The sequence below is a fragment of the Zea mays genome, chromosome 1 (genome assembly GCF_902167145.1).
Source record: "Zea mays cultivar B73 chromosome 1, Zm-B73-REFERENCE-NAM-5.0, whole genome shotgun sequence".
Taxonomy (NCBI): domain Eukaryota; kingdom Viridiplantae; phylum Streptophyta; class Magnoliopsida; order Poales; family Poaceae; genus Zea; species Zea mays.
The window spans coordinates 170,777,808-170,797,448 of record NC_050096.1 but is presented as its reverse complement, the minus strand read 5'-3'; the positions used below and the strand labels follow the sequence as shown (position 1 = coordinate 170,797,448).

General features: G+C 51.0%; 1 protein-coding gene across 1 annotated transcript; it reads left to right on the top strand.

Annotated features, from left to right (window-relative positions):
* The first annotated feature begins 285 nt into the window (after positions 1-285).
* LOC103645034 (serine/threonine-protein phosphatase 7 long form homolog) lies at positions 286-12,319 on the top strand. Its single transcript, XM_020542606.2, has 4 exons — positions 286-333; positions 426-634; positions 717-860; positions 12,265-12,319. Exons 1-4 carry the CDS (start codon positions 331-333, stop codon positions 12,317-12,319), a joined length of 411 nt encoding a protein of 136 aa, XP_020398195.2. The 5' UTR covers positions 286-330.
* The last annotated feature ends 7,322 nt before the right edge of the window (positions 12,320-19,641 follow it).

The following is a 19,641-nucleotide window of genomic DNA, read 5'->3' as shown; positions in this document are numbered from 1 at the left end:
CCCTGCCTGACTGACTGGGATACGACCGAAGGTTACAGCTGGGCTTCAGCAGTGTTGGCCTTCCTGTACAGGCAACTTTGCGAGGCTTGTCGTCGTTCGTCGAGGACCGCCAGCTTAGGTGGATGTGTCTACTTACTACAGCTGTGGATGTGGGCACACATACCAGTCGGGCGACCCAGAGAGTTTCCTCCTCGTGAGTGGTTCGTGGTAGCCGGACATCGGCTTAAGCCCACGGCTGCTTACCGCTGGGACCAGGTCGAGGAGCCATTCGCACGACACCAGCGTGCTTACGTGGAGTACTCAAACGAGCTCGACGCACTTACTCCTTCGATGGTGAGTTGTCTCCTTTTTTCTTTTTACATGTCCTTTCTACTTTTATCACACGACACCAGCGTGCTTACATGGGCTTTCTAAAACTTTTGCAGGTGACTTGGCAACCGTATCTTGATCCATATTTCGCCAGCATACAGTTGAGCAGCATGTGCTCAATAGACGAGAACCTCTACCTCATGAGGTGTCCCCTCATCTGTTTTTATGCTGTTGAGTACCACTTGCCCCACAGAGTTGCTCGACAGTTCGGATTGCGCCAGGAGTTTCCGGTGGAGCCATTCTCGACTTCAATAGAACTTCATAAGTGAGTTACTACATGCACTTGTTATTCTAACTAATAATTGAAATATCAGTTAGTCGCTAATATATGGTTCTAACTTTTGCAGGTTCGACAGACAGAGACAGAAGAAGGTCATGGACTTCGAGACGCACCATCGTGATTACATTGATGAATGGGACCAGCAGGGGGATCTGAACTATGAGAATGACCAGGCGCACACAAACTGCAACTTCCGGAGGTATTTGATTTGGTATTCTGGTGTGACTAGGTGCAAGTTGAAGGGACAGTGGACAACTGCAGACTACGCCGAGCAAGAATCGTCAGACGACGAAGACACAACTTTCGACATAGCTGCTCGGCACGGGTCCCAAATTGAGGCTGCTCCAATCCTTGATAGAGTGGTAACTATTTCTTTACTAAAATTAGAGATTTCAATTGAATGGGATATGTCTAGTTTTGAGCATCCTAATGTCTTAACTTGTGATAGGGAAACTCTATGCTCGTATCTGTTGTTGAACTCGAGCGTATCTCACAGAGAACTTCAGATACTACTACGCTATCGTTACTATCAGTGAGTATCAATGTCTAATAGAAAACTTGTTTATTTGTATGTTGTAACATATGTCTTTTACTAACATTTCGATTACAGAGGGTATCACGTCGTCTTCGTCGAGCAGCGGCTCGGTGTGGATGCCAATCTCTAGCGGGCGTTGACGTGCAGCTGCCTGTGCCTCGTATGCAGCAGGACATTCAGCATCCCATTTGTGCAGTTGGACCATCTACAGCAGGACTCAGCTCGTCGCGATCGACGCGGGACACGTTTGAGAACGTGGCCCAGGACAACGACGACGATGACGACAACGACGACGACGACGCTGGCGCTGGCGCTGGCGCTGGCGCCGCAGGTCAGGTGGAGATTGGACCGTCTCAGTTGCAGGATGCTCCTACAACTCAGCCATCACAGCTGACACCACGTAGAAGGCGTCCACGAGACCCTTACACTCCAGGCACCGACGCTCTTGGGGCCAAGGGCAAGGGTAAGACTAGGAGGAAATGAATACTTTTGTGATATGGACTGTGTGATTTGGACTTATGCTGGAGACGTTGTAATATGAACTATGTTATGTGTTTTGGACTATGTGTTGGGGAACTTGTATTTTGGACTTTGTTTGTGGACATTATATGAAGAACTATGTTCTGTGGATGTTTTTATATTAGATGTTATTTTGTGATGTATTATATGTTGAAATGCTTATAATATGTGATTATTTGAACTGTGGTTGTTAATAAAACATGGGGAACTCTTGCAAAAAAATTTTGTGAACTGTAAAAAACATAATAAGCAATAAGTAACACATCTTTAGAGTTCTAAATTATTTTTGATACGTCAATACTACATAATAGGCTACAATTCTTCAGTCTGAATCACAATCTATGAGTAACTCATCTTCGGAGTCATCCGTCGCGCAATCCTCAACAACAACCTCATTCCACTTGCTGCATTGTCCTGCATCACACTTGTCACCAGTTCTTTTGTAATAATTGGCTTCTGCTTCATCTGCAGCTTGGGAGAATAGCTCATCCTCAGCCTCAGCCTCATCAGACTTCTTCTTGTAATAAGCTGCCTCTACCTCTGCGGCGGCCTGTGACATAAACTCATCCTCTTCCTCTTGAGCACGTAATCCTACCTCAGCTAGTGCTATGAGCTCACTCAACCTTGACATGTCGTCCTCCTCTTCTTCATGTAATCCTGCCTCTGCGAGGGCGATAAGCTCACTCAATCTAGATGTGTCGTCGTCCTCCTGCTCCATTAGCTCAACCGTTGCCATTTTATCCTGAACATATCTCGCATGCGCCTCATCGGCCAAATAGTTTACGCCGCTTCCAATCTCTGCAAATATAATGAGAAAATTAAGTTAGCAAAGTCAGGATAAATAAATTGTACTAACATAATTATAATATGATTTATCTCACTTACTTCCCTTGAGGCGATCAGCAAGATTATCCAACATCTTTTTCTCGGCTTGAGCCGCTTCCCATTCCCTTGCATCCTGTGCTCTCTTCTCATCTGCCGCCTTCAACCTCCTATACTCTGCACGCTTCGGGCTATCATAAAAGGCAGATTTTGCTTCCCTACGCATGTCACGTATGCGATCGTTAATGTACGAATCAACGAGCCGAGATCCACAACGCATCTTCTGTCCCATTATTCTCTTGGACTCTATTGTGCGCATCACCTCTCCTTTGTCGTCGTAACTCTCCCAACTGCATTTCCTCGTCTCCTACAAAAAAATTAGTAAGTACCGCTATAACATTACATCTGGTGCAAAAAAATACCAACCTCATCGTAATCGACCATATGTCCACAAAAATATCCAACACCAAGCTCCGAAGGAACTAATCCATACTTAGCTTCAATACCACATTTGCAAAGTACTAGATCAAATTTGACCTCTTCTGCCGCCCACCCCATGTATCTCTTTTCCTTTACCTCTGGCTCTGGCCAATGGGACAAAGGACCATACAACCACTCTCTGAAACGACACTTACGCCACCCGTATGGCTGCAAGAGAAAAAATTAGTAATTTATTGTAAATAAAAACTAGTTCATACATTTAGCGTATCAATGGGCTCACATAATCAATTTTCGGACAACAGAACTGCTTGTCACAGTCTTCGTCGATGACAGCACGGTCTCCACAATCGCATCGAGGCGGTGAGTCCATCCGTCTTTCTGTTGCAACCTCCTTCTCCGCATCCGTCATTGGTGGAGGATTCGGGGGAGGAGGTACCCAACGCTTAAAACGCTCATGACTGGTCTTTCCACTCAACCAATTAACGAAAAGAAGATATCGAGGGTCAAATTTATCAGGACCATCGATCCACTGGAAAAAGAAACACTTCTGATGTCCCTAAAATAATGGAAAGATGCACTATTACATATCTACAAAATAATGAACGCGAACAAAATTAAGTGACAAGTCATAAGCTACGTACGTCCAAAGTGCCACAAAGGTAGTAGCAGCGAGCAGCCGTGTCTGGATGTTGTGATTGATGTACCCAAGCCAGTCTGCCACAGTCACAGTTAGGCACGGGGAGTTCAGGAGGAACAGGAGCATCCTTACTAGATACGTCCGGATATAACTCCCGAGGACGACCTCTCTTCTGCCACAACGCTTCTCGGTACATGTCTTTCATCTAATAAACGATTATAATTATCACTAATACCTATTATGCTTTATAATAAGTTTACACAAACTAATAATCGAAATGATAATATAATAGGTGTATACAAATTATTAAACTAACAACCTAATATACAAAAGGAATCAGTTCGAAATCATACCTTGGTCTACGAAGTGAACCAACTCAAATCTTTGAATCCAGGAAATTTTGACGAAGTTTGGAAATGGGATGAAATGAGCTGCTCTCGGCCAGCCGCGCGGGCGTTTTTATAGGAATTCGTAGCTCGGCGCCAAGATCTGTGGCGCCGAGCTACGAGGCCGCGCCGCCGCCACGTCATAGCCAGGTCAGCCCTGACCGTAACTAGCCGTTGCGGCCACGTCAGAGCTCGGCGCCATAGGCTATGGCGCCGAGCTGTGTTAGCTCGGCGCCACAGGCTATGGCGCCGAGCTAAGGGTCCAAAACTGCATTTAAAATTTTTTTAGGTCTAAACGTGATATTACTTCTTTTTAAGGGCTAAAATACAAAAAAATTCGGCTAGAATGTTTAGCTCATGCCTAAGTTTGGTAAAAGTTTTCTCATCTAGTGGCTTGGTAAAGATATCGGCTAATTGTTCTTTGGTGTTAATATAAGGGTGTGTTTGGTTTGGCTTTTGGCTTTGCCTTTTTCCCCTAAAAGCCAAAAGCCAAACCAAAGGGCTGGATCCAGAAAGCAGTTTTTTTCTAAAAGCTGACTTTCTCGCAATGCAAAACTGAAAGCACCTCTGGACCTACTTTTAGTGGCTTTTAAATGGAACTATGAAAACATATATCGAAGAACTTTTAACGGGTTTTAGTGGTTTCTACCAAACAGTTTTTAGCTTTTTAACACCTCACAGGCCACAACAGCTTTTTCCACAGCTCACAGCCCACAACAGCTTTTTTCACAGCCATGACCCAACCAAACAGACCCTAAGCAATCTCGATATCCCCCCGTTGTTGGTGATCCCTCAAAAAGTGATACCGAATGGCTATGTGCTTAGTGCGGCTGTGCTCAATGGGATTATCTGCCATGCGGATTGCACTCTCAATATCACATAGGAGAGGAACTTTGGTTAATTTGTAACCATAGTCCCTAAGGGCTTGCCTCATCCAAAGCAATTGCGCGCAACAATGGCCTGCGGCAATGTACTCGGCTTCGGCGGTAGAAAGAGCTACAAAATTTTGCTTCTTTGAAGCCTAAGACACGAGGGATCTTCCCAAGAACTGACAAGTCCCTGATGTGCTCTTTCTATCAATTTTACACCCTGCTCAATCAGCATCTGAATATCCTATTAAATCAAATGTGGATCCCCTGGGGTACCAAAGGCCAAACTTAGGAGTATGAACTAAATATCTCAAGATTCGTTTCACGGCCCTAAGGTGAACTTCCTTAAGATCGGCTTGGAATCATGCACACATGCATACGTAAAGCATAATATCCGGTCGAGATGCACATAAATAGAGTAAAGATCCTATCATCGACCGGTATACCTTTTGATCTACGGATTTACCTCCCGTGTCGAGGTCGAGATGCCCATTGGTTCCCATGGGTGTCTTGATGGGCTTGGCATCCTGCATCCCAAACTTGGTGAGTATGTCTTGAATGTACTTCGTTTGGCTGATGAAGGTGCCCTCTTGGAGTTGCTTCACTTGAAATCCTAAGAAATACTTCAACTCCCCCATCATAGACATCTCGAATTTTTGAACCATAATCCTACTAAACTCTTCACAAGTAGATTTGTTAGTAGACCCAAAGATGATATCATCAACATAAATTTGACATACAAACAAATCATTTGCAATTGTTTTAGTAAAGAGAGTAGGATCGGCTTTTCCGACCTTGAAGCCATTAGCAATAAGAAAATCTCTTAAGCATTCATACCATGCTCTTAGGGCTTGCTTGAGCCCATAAAGCGCCTTAGAGAGTTTATAAACATGGTTAGGATACTCACTATCTTCAAAGCCGGGAGGTTGCTCAACATAGACCTCCTCCTTGATTGGTCCATTGAGGAAGGCACTCTTCACGTCCATTTGATAAAGCTTGAAGCCATGGTAAGTAGCATAGGCAAGTAATATACGAATTGACTCAAGCCTAGCTACGGGTGCATAAGTTTCACCGAAATCCAAACCTTTGACTTGTGAATAGCCCTTGGCCACAAGTCAGGCTTTGTTCCTTGTCACCACACCATGCTCATCTTGCTTGTTGCGGAAGACCCACTTGGTTCCTACAACATTTTGATTAGGACGTGGAACTAAATGCCATACCTCATTCCTCGTGAAGTTGTTGAGTTCCTCTTGCATCGCCAACACCCAATCCGAATCCCTTAATGCGTCTTCCACTCTGTATGGCTCAATAGAAGACACGAAGGAGTAATGTTCACAAAAATGAGCAACACGAGATCGAGTGGTTACCCCCTTATGAATTTCACCGAGGATGGAGTTCACGGGGTGATCTCGTTGTATTGCTTGGTGGACTCTTGGGTGTGGCGGTCTTGGACCCTCATCATCTTCCTTGTCTTGATCATTAGCATCTCCCCCTTGATCATTGTCCTCCTCTTGAGGTGGCTCCCCTTGATATTCATTACACCATCTTGAGCTTGATCCTCATCTTTGGTTGGTGGAGATGCTTGTATGGAAGAAGATGGTTAATCTTGTCCATGTGGAGGCTCTTCGGATTCCTTAGGACACACATCCCCAATGGACATGTTCCTTAGCACGACGCATGGAGCCTCTTCATCATCTAGCTCATCAAGATCAACTTGCTCTACTTGAGAGCCGTTAGTCTCATCAAACACAATGTCACAAGAAACTTCAACTAGTCCAGTGGACTTGTTAAAGACTCTATATGCCCTTGTGTTTGAATCATATCCTAGTAAAAAGCCTTCTACAGCCTTAGGAGCAAATTTAGATTTTCTACCTCTTTTAACGAGAATAAAGCATTTGCTACCAAAGACTCTAAAATATGAAACATTGGGCTTTTTACCGGTTAGGAGTTCATGCGATGTCTTCTTGAGGATTCGGTGAAGGTAGAGACGTTTGATGGCGTAGCAAGCGGTGTTAGCTGCTTCCGCCCAAAACCGGTCTGAAGTCTTGTACTCATCAAGCATGGTCCTCGCCATGTCAAGTAGAGTTCTATTCTTCCTCTCCACTACACCATTTTGTTGTGGCGTGTAGGGAGAAGAGAACTCATGCTTGATGCCCTCATCCTCAAGAAAGCCTTCAATTTGAGAGTTCTTGAACTCCGTCCCGTTGTCGCTTCTAATCTTTTTTATCCTTAAGCCGAACTCATTTTGAGCCCGTCTCAAGAATACCTTTAAGGTCTCTTGGGTTTGAGATTTATCCTGCAAAAGAACACCCAAGTGAAGCGAGAATAATCATCCACAATAACTAGACTGTACTTACTCCCGCCGAGGCTTATGTAAGCTATCGAGCCGAATAGGTCCATGTGGAGTAGCTCAAGCGGCCTGTCAGTCGTCATGATGTTCTTGTGTGGATGATGAACACCAACTTGCTTCCCTGCTTGACATGCGCTACAAATCCTGTCTTTCTCAAAATGAACATTTGTTAGTCCCAAAATGTGCTCTCCCTTTAGAAGCTTATGAAGATTCTTCATCCCAACGTGGGCTAGTCGGCGGTGCCAGAGCCAACCCATGTTAGTCTTAGCAATTAAGCAAGTGTCAAGTTCAGCTCTATGAAAATCAACTAAGTATAGCTGACCCTCTAGCACTCCCTTAAATGCTACTGAATCATCACTTCTTCTAAAGACAATAACACCTATATTCGTAAAAAGACAGTTGTAACCCATTTTGCATAATTGAGAGACAGAAAGCAAATTGTAATCTAAAGAATCTACAAGAAAAACATTGGAAATAGAATGGTCAGGAGATATAGCAATTTTACCAAATCCTTTGACCAAACCTTGATTTCCATCCCCGAATGTGATAGCTCATTGGGGATCATGGTTTTTCTCGTAGGAGGAGAACATCCTTTTCTCCCCAATCATGTGGTTTGTGCACCCGCTATCAATAATCCAACTTGAGCCCCGGATGCATAAACCTACAAAACAATTTTAGGCCTTGTTCTTAGGTACCCAAACGGTCTTTGGTCCTTTTACATTAGAAACAAGCACCTTGGGTACCCAAACACAAGTCTTTGATCCCTTGTGTTTGGCCCCAACATATTTGGCAACTACTTTGCCTGATTTGTTAGTGAGCACATAAGAAGCATCAAAAGTCTTAAATGAAATATTAGGTTCATTTGATGCTATAGGAGATTTATTTTTAGGCAATTTAACATGGGTTGATTGCCTAGAGCTAGATGCCTCACTCTTATACATAAAAGCATGATTAGAGCCAGAGTGAGACTTCCTAGAGTGAATTCTCCTAATTTTGTGCTCGGGATAACCGGAAGGGTATAAAATGTAACCCTCGTTATCCTGAGCCATGGGAGCTTTGCCCTTAACAAAATTAGACAATTTCTTAGGGGCATTGAGCTTGACATTGCCTCCCTGTTGGAAGCCAATGCCATCCTTAATGCCAGGGCGTCTCCCACTATAAAGCATGCTACGAGCAAATTTAAATTTTTCATTCTCTAATTCATGCTCGGCAATTTTAGCATCTAATTTTGCTATATGATCATTTTGTTGTTTAATCGTAGCAATGTGATCATGAATAGCATCGATATTAACATCTCTACATCTAGTGCAAATAGTAACATGCTCAACGGTAGATGTAGAGGGTTTGCAAGTATTTAATTCAACAATCTTAGCATGTAAAATAGCATTCTCATCTCTAAGATTGGAAATAGAAACATTGCAAACATTTAAATCTTTAGCCTTAGCAATTAATTTTTCATTCTCAGTTTTAAGGCTAGAAATTGATTCATTTAATTTGTCAATCTTAGCAAGTAAACTAGCATTATCATTTTTAAGATTGACAAGAGAGTCATCACTAACATTTAATTTCTCAACCTTAGCAATCAATTTATCATTCTCAAATCTAAGGTTGGAAATAGTGTCATGGCAAGTGCTTAGCTCACTAGTTAATTTTTCACATTTTTCTATCTCCTGAGCATAGGCATTTTTAACTTTAACATGTTTCTTATTTTCTTTAATAAGGAAGTCCTCTTGGCTATCCAAGAGTTCATCCTTCTCATGAATAGCACTAATCAATTCATTTAATTTTTCTTTTTGTTGCATGTTTAAGTTGGCAAAAAGGGTGAGCAAATCATCCTCATCATCACTAGAGCTAGCCTCATCACTAGATGTTGCATATTTAGTGGAAGCTCTAGATTTTACCTTCTTTTTGTCATCTTTTGCCATGAGGCACTTGTGGCCGACGCTGGGGAAGAGAAGGCCCTTGTTGACGGCGATGTTTGCGGCATCCTCGTCGGAGGAGGAGTCGGTGGAGCTCTCATCGGAGTCCCACTCCCGGCAAACATGGGCATTGTCGCCCTTCTTCTTGAAATACTTCTTCTTTTCTCTCCTCTTTCCCTTCTTGTCGTCGCCCCTGTCACTATCACTAGATAATGGACATTTTGCAATAAAATGACCGGGCTTACCACACTTGTAGCACACCTTCTTGGAACGGGACTTGTAATCTTTCCCCTTCCTTTGCTTGAGGATTTGGCGAAAGCTTTTAGTGATTAAAGCCATCTCCTTATTATCGAGCTTGGAGGCGTATGGGGAGCCTACTTGATGTAGACTCTTCTTTCTTCTCCTCCGTTGCTTTGAAGGCAACGTGTTGCACCTCGGGTGTAGAGGTGGCGCCTCGCTCAATGATTTGTTTGGAGCCTTTGATCATCAATTCAAAGCTCATAAACTTCCCTATAACCTCCTCGGGAGACATTAGCTTATATCTAGGATCACCACGAATTAATTGAACTTGAGTAGGGTTAAGAAAAATGAGTGATCTAAGAATAACCTTGACCATTTCATGGTCATCCCATTTGGTGCTCCTGAGGTTGCGCACTTGGTTCACCAAGGTCTTGAGCCGGTTGTACATGGCTTGTGGCTCCTCCCCTTGGTGAAGCATGAAGCGACCGAGCTCCCCCTCGATCGTTTCCCTCTTGGTGATCTTGGTCACCTCGTCTCCTTCGTGCGCGGTCTTTAGCACGTCCCAAATCTCCTTGGCACTCTTCAACCCTTGCACCTTATTATACTCCTCTCGACTTAGAGAGGCGAGGAGTATAGTAGTCTTGGGAGTTGAAGTGCCGGATTTGGGCTACCTCGTTCGAATCATAGCCTTCATCCCCCATGGATGGTTCCTGCACACCAAACTCAACAATGTCCCAAATGCTAGCGTGGAGTGAGGTTAGATGGTGCCTCATTTTATCACTCCACATACAATAATCTTCACCGTCAAAAACCGGTGGTTTGCCTAGTGGGACGGAAAGTAAAGGAGTGCGTTTAGAAATGCGAGGGTAGCGTAGGGGGATCTTACTAAACTTCTTGCACTTATGGCGCTTAGAAGTGATGGACGACGTGTCGGAGCAGGATGTAGAAGGTGATGAAGAATCAGTCTCATAGTAGACCACCTTCTTCATTTTCTTTTTCTTGTCGCCGCTCCGATGCGACTTGTTGTGTGAAGGGGATCCCTTCATCTTGTTGCCGGACTCTCCCGATGGCGCCTTCTCGCGGCTTATGGCGGGCTTCTCACCGGTCACCATCTCGTTCTTGGCATGATCTCCCGACATCACTTCGAGCGGTTAGGCTCTAATGAAGTACCGGCTTCGATACCAATTGAAAGTCGCCTAGAGGGGGGTGAATAGGCAAATATGAAATTTATAAAGTTTAAGCACAACTACAAGCCGGGGTTAGTGTTAGAAATATAATCGAGTCCGAAAGAGAGAGCGAAAAACAAATCACAAGCGAATAAGAGCAGATGACACAGTGATTTGTTTTACCGAGGTTCGATTCTTGCAAACCTACTCCCCGTTGAGGTGGTCACAAAGACCGAGTCTCTTTCAACCCTTTCCCTCTCTCAAACGGTCACCTAGACCGAGTGAGCTTCCTTCCTTGATTTCACGGGTCACTTAGACCCCGCAAGGACCACCACATAATTGGTGTCTCTTGCTTTGCTTACAAGGCTTTGAGAGTAAGAATGAGAGAAAGAAGAAAGCCAACCAAGCAACAAGAACAACAAAAGAACACAAGCCGATCTTCTCACATGTCCTAAAAACTAGAGTTGAATTGTGGACTTTGATTTGATCGAAGGCTTTGATTTGTGTCTTAGAGTGTTGTGTATTGCTCTTGTATTGAATGAGGAGTAGTGAATGCTTGGGTGCCTTGAAGAGTGGTGGTTGGGGGTATTTATAGCCCCAACCACCAAAATGGTCATTGGGGAACACTGCTGTTGACGAGCGCACCAGACAGTCCGGTGCGCCAGCCACGTCACCCAACCGTTGGGGTTCGATCGTTGGAGCTTCTGACATGTGGGCCACCGGACAGTCCGTTGGTGCACTGTACAGGTCCTGTTCACTGTCCGGTGCGCCATCTGCGCCTGCTCTGACTTCTGCGCGCGTAGTCCGCGCACTGTAGCATTGTCAGCCGACCGTTGAACTCGACCGTTGCGCTGGCGACCGTTGCGCTGGCGACCGTTGCTCCACTTGGCACACCGGACAGTCTGGTGCTACACCGGACAGTCCGGTGAATTATAGCAGAGTGGCTTCCCAAATTCCCGAAGGTGGCAAGTTTGGAGTGGATCTCCCTGGTGCACCGGAAACTGTCCGGTGGTGCACCGGACACTGTCCGGTGGCCCACCGGACAGTCCGGTGCGCCAGACCAGGGCAGCCTTCGGTTGTCTTTTGCTCTTTTTATTTGAACCCTTTCTTGGACTTTTTATTGGTTTGTGTTGAACCTTTGGCACCTGTAGAACTTATAATCTAGAGCAAACTAGTTAGTCCAATTGTTTGTGTTGGGCAATTCAACCACCAAAATCATTTAGGAAAAGGTGTGAGCCTATTTCCCTTTCAACGGTACAACCAAGCGCTCAGGCGCTACCACCAACGGTTAGTGCATAGTAGGAAGCTCAGGGTCGGGGACCTAGTCCTGAGGCGAGTACTGAACCGAGAAGGGCTCCATAAACTCTCCCCCAGCTGGGAAGGACCCTTCAAGGTGACGGAAGTGTGCCGACCCGGGTGTGTCCGCCTTGCCACAGCTGAAGGAGAGCCTCTGCCCAATCCCTGGAACATAGAGCACCTCCGTAAGTTTTTCCCATAAAAGCAAAGCTGGGGAATTCAGTTTTCTTCCTTTGTAACTAGGTAGCGCATATATGTACGCCAGCCCGGTAAGGTCCGCCCTCATAAACCAGATCTATTGGTTTACGCTCATGAATATCAAGTTATAAAGAGAAGATTCACCCCCCAGATTTGCTTTGTGATGGTTTTATTCTACTTAAGTTTACAACCATTATTTTTATCTAACCCCCCCATACGGTTTCCCTCCCTTACTAGTATAGTGACATCCGCATTGAGTAGCCAGGTCCGGCAGCCTGGGGGCCAGTTCTAGAGAATGGGTACTCGCCTCCTGGGGTGGTCCAGAGCTGTGTAGCCGCTTAGCTTGGTTTCACACCCTAAGCCTGCACGATCCACCACTCTGCGATGGGTATCCTAGTATTTGGAACTATAGCTCTATGGGTTCGGGAACCTGGGGTCCGGTTCTAGAGAGTGGACGCACACCCCCTGGGGTGGTCCGGAGCCGTGAAGCCGCTTAGCCGAGTCCCGTACCGTAAGCCTACACGCTCCACCACTCTGTGATGGGTGTCCTAGTATCTAGAACTGTGATTCAGGGGGTCCGGACACACGGCTTGGCTTCCAGGCCAAGTCCTGCCGGTCCTGTTGCGTAAATCAAAGGATAAAAGATACCAGTTAGTGGGCCCTATGGGTGCGCTACTAAAACTTCCTAGCCAAGGTTGTGTGCAGGTCCGGGTCCCAGTCGAGATTACCTCCTAGGGGCCACGTCACCAATTCCTTCTTAAGAATACTGGCATCCAGCCTCGACACGTCGAGCCCACATCCCAGGGGGGCCAAGTACCAGGGAAGAAGTTGGTAACGACGCACATAGCAAAGGAAAAGTAGCATGCAGATAAGTTGTAATATTGCTTGATAAGTAGTACTTAAAAGTATCTTACAAAATCAAAATATATTACAAGCCGCTTCCCAGCGGCACCCTTGCTTTCTCCGTGCAGACCTAGCTACTCATCATCGGCGGGATCCCGCTGGAAGCGCTCGGCCACCGCATCCACAACATTTTGTACGCCTTCCCGGGCGACGTCTTCGGTGTCGGCTACCGGACCTGCGATCACCGGCACCAAGGAGATGGCCGGGTCGTGGCTCCAGAAGCACGTCAGGATGTACTCTATTAGCGACCTATAGAGTCTGCTGCCCTCGACCTCCAGGCGGGCGCCAATGATCTGGTCCAGGCGTCGGAGGCGGTCGGCGGCGGAATCTAGCACCAGGAGCGCGTCGGAGATGGACGGTGGCTGCTCTGACACTAGGATGGGGCTCACCCCCAGTGGCACCAGTGCCGAGCTCGCCTTGCCGGCCCAGGCGGCGATACATTGGACCTCGGCACAATGCTCCGCCCGGAGATCTTCAAGTGTCTTCCTCATCGCCTCCACAGCCTGGGAGCCTAGGGCCACCTGCGCTGCCTGCGCCGCCTCAAACTGGCGGACCCGCTCCCCTAGCGTCCGCTCCTTCTCCTCTAGCGCCCGATCCTTCTCCTCCACCTCGAGCTCATAATCGGCCAGCAGCTTATCCCGCCTCTCAAGCATTTCCTCCCCGAAGGCGAGGTCCTTCTCCCGCCAGGCGAGATCCGCCGCCCGCTTATCCAGGGAGGCATCCTTCTCCTTGAGGTTCTCTTCGGCCAGGGCAAGGCTGCTGGCCCTGTCATCAATCCCCTGCTGCACCTTTTGTAGGTTCTCCACAGTCGCGGCCTGCTGGTCCCGCTGCTCCTCCAGCATCTTGTTGTAGGCATTCAACTTCTCCTGGAGCTCCATGGCGACCTCCTCCCTCTGGCCCAAGTGCACCTCTTTCTTGGCCAGCCTCTTCTCCTTCCGGGTCACCTCCAGCTCCCGGGCGAACACCTTCTGGAGGTCCTTCTGGTAGTCCTTGCGGTCCCGCTCAAGCTCGGACCGCTCGAAGGCGAACTGGCGGGACGTTGCCTTGGTGCGCTCCTCCAGCTGGGTACGCCAGTCGCTGAGGCGCTGGTGTTCAGCCTCAAGCGCCTCCCACTCCCGCAGGATCGCTGCCCCAGTCTCTTGGAGGGCCTGATGGGCACGAGACAGCACCCGAGAGAGGGGAATCGGCGCCGCTTCTGGCTCAGCGCCGGATCGGAGCCGCCGCCCGAAAATCACCTCTGTCTCCTCCGGAGTGGGCGGCGGGTTGGAGCTGGATGCGCCCCCTGCGTCGGCCTCGACAGTGGCGACGGGCGCGGCTGGGGCCTCTTCTGCCGCTGCCAACGGTGTACTCGACGGTATCGCCGTCGCTGAGGCTGTGGCAGCTGTCGGGGCAGTGGGGACCCCCTCCGCCGCTGTGGCACCGCTTGATGTTGGCGCCGCTGCAGCCGGATCCACAACTGGAGCCTGGGGGCCCGGTGGCACTGTCTCGGTGGTAGCAGCCGGAGGCGGGGGAGGCATGACTTTGGATGCAGAAGGAGAAGAGGCCCTGATGAGCAAAGGATGGGTTAATACCCGTTGACATGATAACTAGACCAATGAAGAAATAAAAAGGGCTACACTTACTTGGGGCCCTAGACCTTCCAGCGACCCTGGAAGCGGGACGTTCGCTGCCCTGCTGCTGCTGCTGTTGATGCTGCTACTGCCCCTGGGGTGGCGGCTAGGGATGGAAAAAAGCTCGAGGCTCGCGAGCCGGCTCGGGCTCGATCAGGCTTGGCTCGGCTCAGTTCGGTGAGGCTCACGAGCCTAAACGAGCCCGAGCCGAGCCTAATTCCGTGGCTCGCTACACTAATGAGCCGAGACGAGTCGGCTCGAGGCTCGGTCCAAACTACCGCAACTATCACTTGTCACTTGTCAGTTTGTTTATTAGTGTCTTGTCGGCATTTCGGACCCCGGGGGACCCTCAACCGGGCCGACCAGTGAATTTGTCGCTGCGTGCCCCTGCCTAGATGGGTTGGCGCAAGATGGAACACAAGAGGGAAATGCAGCTCGTGTTATCTCGCACCAGGGGGTGCTCGTAGTAGGGGTTACAAGCGTTCGCGAGAGAGAGAGAGAGAGTGAGCCTGTTCGTTTGCTCGTCCCTCCGCGCGACCCTCCCGCAGGAAGGCCCTGGACCTCCCTTTTATAGATGCAAGGAGATGGTCCAGGTGTACAATGGGGGTGTAGCTATGCGCTAACGTGTCTGGCAGAGAAGTGCCTGAGCCCTGTGTACATGCCAACGTGGTTGTCGGAGAGGTGCTAGAGCCCTGTGTACACGATAATGTGGCCGTCGGAGGAGTGCCTGAGCCCTGTAGAAGCACAGCTGGCGGTGCGGCTGGGATCCTGCTGACGTCTCCTTGCTTCCGTAGGGGGCTAAGAACCATCGACGTCATGGACGCACGCAGGGAACCAGCATTACCTGTTACCGGGGCGAGCTAGATGGGACACCAGTCTTGTTCCCTCGTAGCCTGAGCTAGCTAGGGGTAGGGTAATGATGTATCCCCTGTGGCACGGTCGGTCCGAGCCCAAGGTCGGGCGAGGCGGAGACTTCTCCTGAGGCCGGGGCCGGGGTCGGGCGAGGACGTGATTCCTCCCGAGGCCAAGGCTGAGGCCGAGTCTTGGGGTCGGGCGAGGCGGAGACCTCCTCCCGAGGCCGAGGGCCAAGGTCGGGCGAGGCGGAGCTTCCTGTTGCGCCCGAGGCTGAACTCGGCTGTTGTCAGCCTTACCCGGGTGGTTGGCACAGCAGTCGGAGCGGTGCGAGCGGCGCTGTTTTCCTGTCAGATCGGACAGTGAAGGGGCGAAGTGACTGCGGTCACTTCGACCTTGCCGACTGAGGCACGCGTGCCAGGATAAGGTGTCAGGCGATCCTCGCATTGAATGCGCCTGCGATACGGTCGGTTGGTAAGGCGATTTGGCCAAGGTTGCTTCTCGACGAAGCCTGCCCGAGCTGGGCTTCGGGCGAGCTGAGGGTGCGCCCACTGCCCGAGGAGGCCCTCGGGCGAGACGTAAATTCGTTTGGGACTATAGTTCCTGCCCGAGGCTGGGCTCGGGCGAGATCGCGTCCCTTGGGTAGACGAAGCCTTGACTTAAACCGCGCCCATCAGTCTTTGCAGTTTGTGCTGAGGGTGGTTACCAGCCGTGTTTAGGAGTGTTGGGGGTACCCCTAATTACGGTCTGCCTAGTTGTTCCCTCATGCGGCCTGGCCGTAGCCCGAGTGAATGGTCAGGTTCTGAGTTTCTAGGCTGGTTTGTAGATGATGTCAACAGTTTGGCCGTAGCCAGGTTGTGAGAGCAGCCCCCGAGCCTCCGCACGGAGCGAGAGGACGATCAAGGATCGTCTCGACTTTTGTTATACGCCCCTTCGTCGCCTTTCCGCAAGGAGGAAGGGGGGAAAGTGCTATGTTGCCCTCGAAGGGCGCCGAACATGGTGTTTCCGGTGAGTTGCTAACGGGTGATCCGAGTGGACGCCTGTGCCCCGTTCGATAAGGGTCGGCTAGTGGCCCAAAGGCGCGCTCCAAAAGTACCTGCAGGTGATTTGCCGGACCCGGACCCATTCGATAGGGTCCGAGGGCTCGATGCCTCCCTCTGGTGGGATTCCATTACAAAATCGCTCCTGCTGGTCTCAGAAATGTCCTAGGGTACCTCGGGAGCGTAGCCCGAGCCTCGACCATGTAACGGATGTACCCAGAGTCATCCCTCACTCTGCGTGCTCTGGGGCAACTGTCGAACCCTTCCAAGGGGCCAGCCTTCGAACCCCTGATCAGTAAAGGGCGCGGAGCCCGAGTGCTCTGGGGCGGCTGTCGAACCCTTCCGAGGGGCCAGCCTTCGAACCCCTGATCAGTAAAGGGCGCGGAGCCCGAGTGCTCTGGGGCGGCTGTCGAACCCTTCCGAGGGGCCAGCCTTCGAACCCCTGATCAGTAATGGGCTCGGAGCCCGAGTGCTCTGGGGCGGCTGTCGAACCCTTCTGAGGGGCTAGCCTTTGAACCCCTGATCAGTAGGAGGGCACGGGTGCCCATTTCCTTCGCTAAGAAGGATCCTTTTCGAAATACCCCATTTCCCGATCCCCGTAGCAAGAGAGAGAAAGAGGAATCCAGAAAAGGATATGAATTTAAATAGTGTGGCACACCTTTTTTGACGCGGTCATCAGGGCGGAGGTGAAACGACGCCCGCTTCGCCTGCCAAAGGTGTCGCCCGCCCTGCCGAGGAGTTAATGCGACGGGACGGACGATTCGTGGGGCGGTCGTTGCGCGTGCTCGAGTCGTTCGAGGAACGGGCGTTTCACCTTCGAGTTTGAATTTCGCAGCGAGTTCGGACGAAGTTTTGAATAGATCTCCCCCGGGCCTTTATATACCCAAAAGAGGGGCCGACGGTGGTTCTTTACCCTGCCATTTGCGCTCGCCTTCTGCTTTGGTTTCCGCAACCTAAGAGAATAGCCAGGGAAAAGAAAACCGCGCACCTCATCCCCTCCGCCTCCACCACTTTCGTTCGGCGATGGCTGACAAGGTGACTGTCGTTCCGCCGCGCGACCCGTGGCCTTCCTCCACCGTCATCGTGGGGGATCTGGAGGTTCTTGTTGTCTTTGGTTTGCTTCGTCCCCTCTCCGGTGGGCCACAACCGGAGTGGATGGCCCCGAGCGAGGCCGACCTGACTCCGTCGCTGGGGTACGTGGTCAGCTTTATCCCCTTCCATGAGTGGGGGTTTGGAGTGCCAGCGAGCCGCTTCATGCGGGCGCTTCTGCACTACTATGGGGTGGAGCTGCACAACTTCAACCCCTACTCTATTGTGCAAGCGGCCATCTTTGCGGCAGTTTGCGAGGGTTTTTTGGGGATTGACCCCCACTGGATCTGTGGACTCATCTCTTCTCCGCGGAGCTCTTTGCCTCGATGACGGAGGCAAAGAAGGTCCGTATGGCGGTGTGGGCCGGTGGCTGCACCCTCAAGTTAAGGCAGGGGCGCGCGCAGTAGTACATCCTCGCCACCCTTGTGTCTTCGAACAAGGGGTGGCAGCGCCGGTGGTTTTATCTCCGGAACGACGATGAGAGGCTTCCGTTGTTTTCTCAACGAGTGGGGACCGCCGCCGGCAGTAACTGGCGCTTGGGGGCCACGCGCGAGAAACATGAGATGCTCCAGCCTCTTCTGGATTTCTTGCAGAAGTTAAGAGATGAAGCCGGGGGTTGATTTGGAGGGCTCGCAGATGTCCTCGGCTTCCCTATCCGCCGACGACCTCCGCAGGCGGGTACGGTAGGGAGGCTGGATGCCGGCGCCCTTACCCAGCCCGTGATGCGTCCCGAGCGTGGGTACGTGTCCCTGGTGAGTGTCCGTTCCTTCTCCTGCTTTGCGCCGAGTTGCCTTTGATTCTTACCATTGGGATTTCCGTTCATCCCTAGGGGTTGAGGGGTTTTAAACTCTCCCTGCCACTGGTCCCGGAGGACGTGGTGGGCCGAGCCACGCGGAGGATCGCCACGGAGAAGAAAAAGGAGAAGAAGGATGCGGAAAAGGCCCGGGCCCACGAGCGGATGCGGGCTCAGGAAGCCTTGGAGAAGTGTCGTCGGAGGTAGGAGAGGGACGGGCTCCCGAGGGAGTCGTCGCCGGAGATGCCTGACGACGACGACGACGATGATGATGATGACGAGGACGACGACATGGCGGCCCGTCTTGGCCTTAGCCGGGATCTGAGGCTGGGCTAGGGGTCGCTGAGCCAGCCTCCAAGTGGGCTGGCGCCATCAGTACCTGGGGCCGGGACATCAAGGTCCCGGTCCGAGGAGCGGAGGCAGGCCGAGGGGGTACTTGACCCCTTGGCCGAGGTAATCGAGGTGACTCCGGGGAGTCAGGCCGACCCGCCTGTCCCCCAAGAGCAGGCGCCCGTGCCGGCTGCACTGGAAGTAGGTCCTCCGGCCATCGTGACGACGCCTGGGCGGGCCGCCCCTTCGGCGCCTCGGGCGCCCGAGGCGGAGGCGGCACCGGAGTCAGTAGCGGGGCAACCCTCGGCAGTGCCTGCGGGGACCGAGGCCCGAGGGGCCTCCCCGCAGGCACGATTAGCCCTGGTCCGGAGCGGGTAAGTATCTGAGGATGCCTCTGTTTAGGTTTTTTCTCTGTGTGTCTTGATCTTGCTCTTTCTTTCAGCAAGCGGAGGCAGGGCTTGGCTGGTCTAGCCCCCAGGAAGGCCCTCAAGACGGAACCGACTTCTGCAACTGGTGCCGCGGCGCGCCATGCCGGTTGGCTGGCCTCCACGCAAGGCGCCCTCGAGCGGGGGGGCCCAGGAGGCGCGACTTGCCATGGGACAGGCTTCCTAAGCTGACCCCTCCGTCGAGGCGGCCATCGTGCTGGGGGAGACCGCTGACGCGGCCGTGGCTCCAAGCCTGCCTGACCTGTTGCCGGCGCCGGCATCGACTCCCGCCGGGGCCGTCGCTGATTCGCCCGTAGAGCCGCCCGTCGCTTCCGACGTCGGGATGGTTGAGGTGCCACCACTCGTGGTCGTCCCCGACCTCCCTGTTCTCGGCCACGAGGAGAGGGCGACCGCCGTCGCCGAGGTCGGTGATTGGAGTCCCGCCACCTTAGCCGAGGGGAGGCCCAGTACGTGGACGGCGATGGTGTTCAACGCGTCGACTGTAGGGGGACCCGACGCCTTAGTGGAGGGGCGCGCAGAACCGCGGCCCGTCTTGGGGAGCAGCGGCCTTA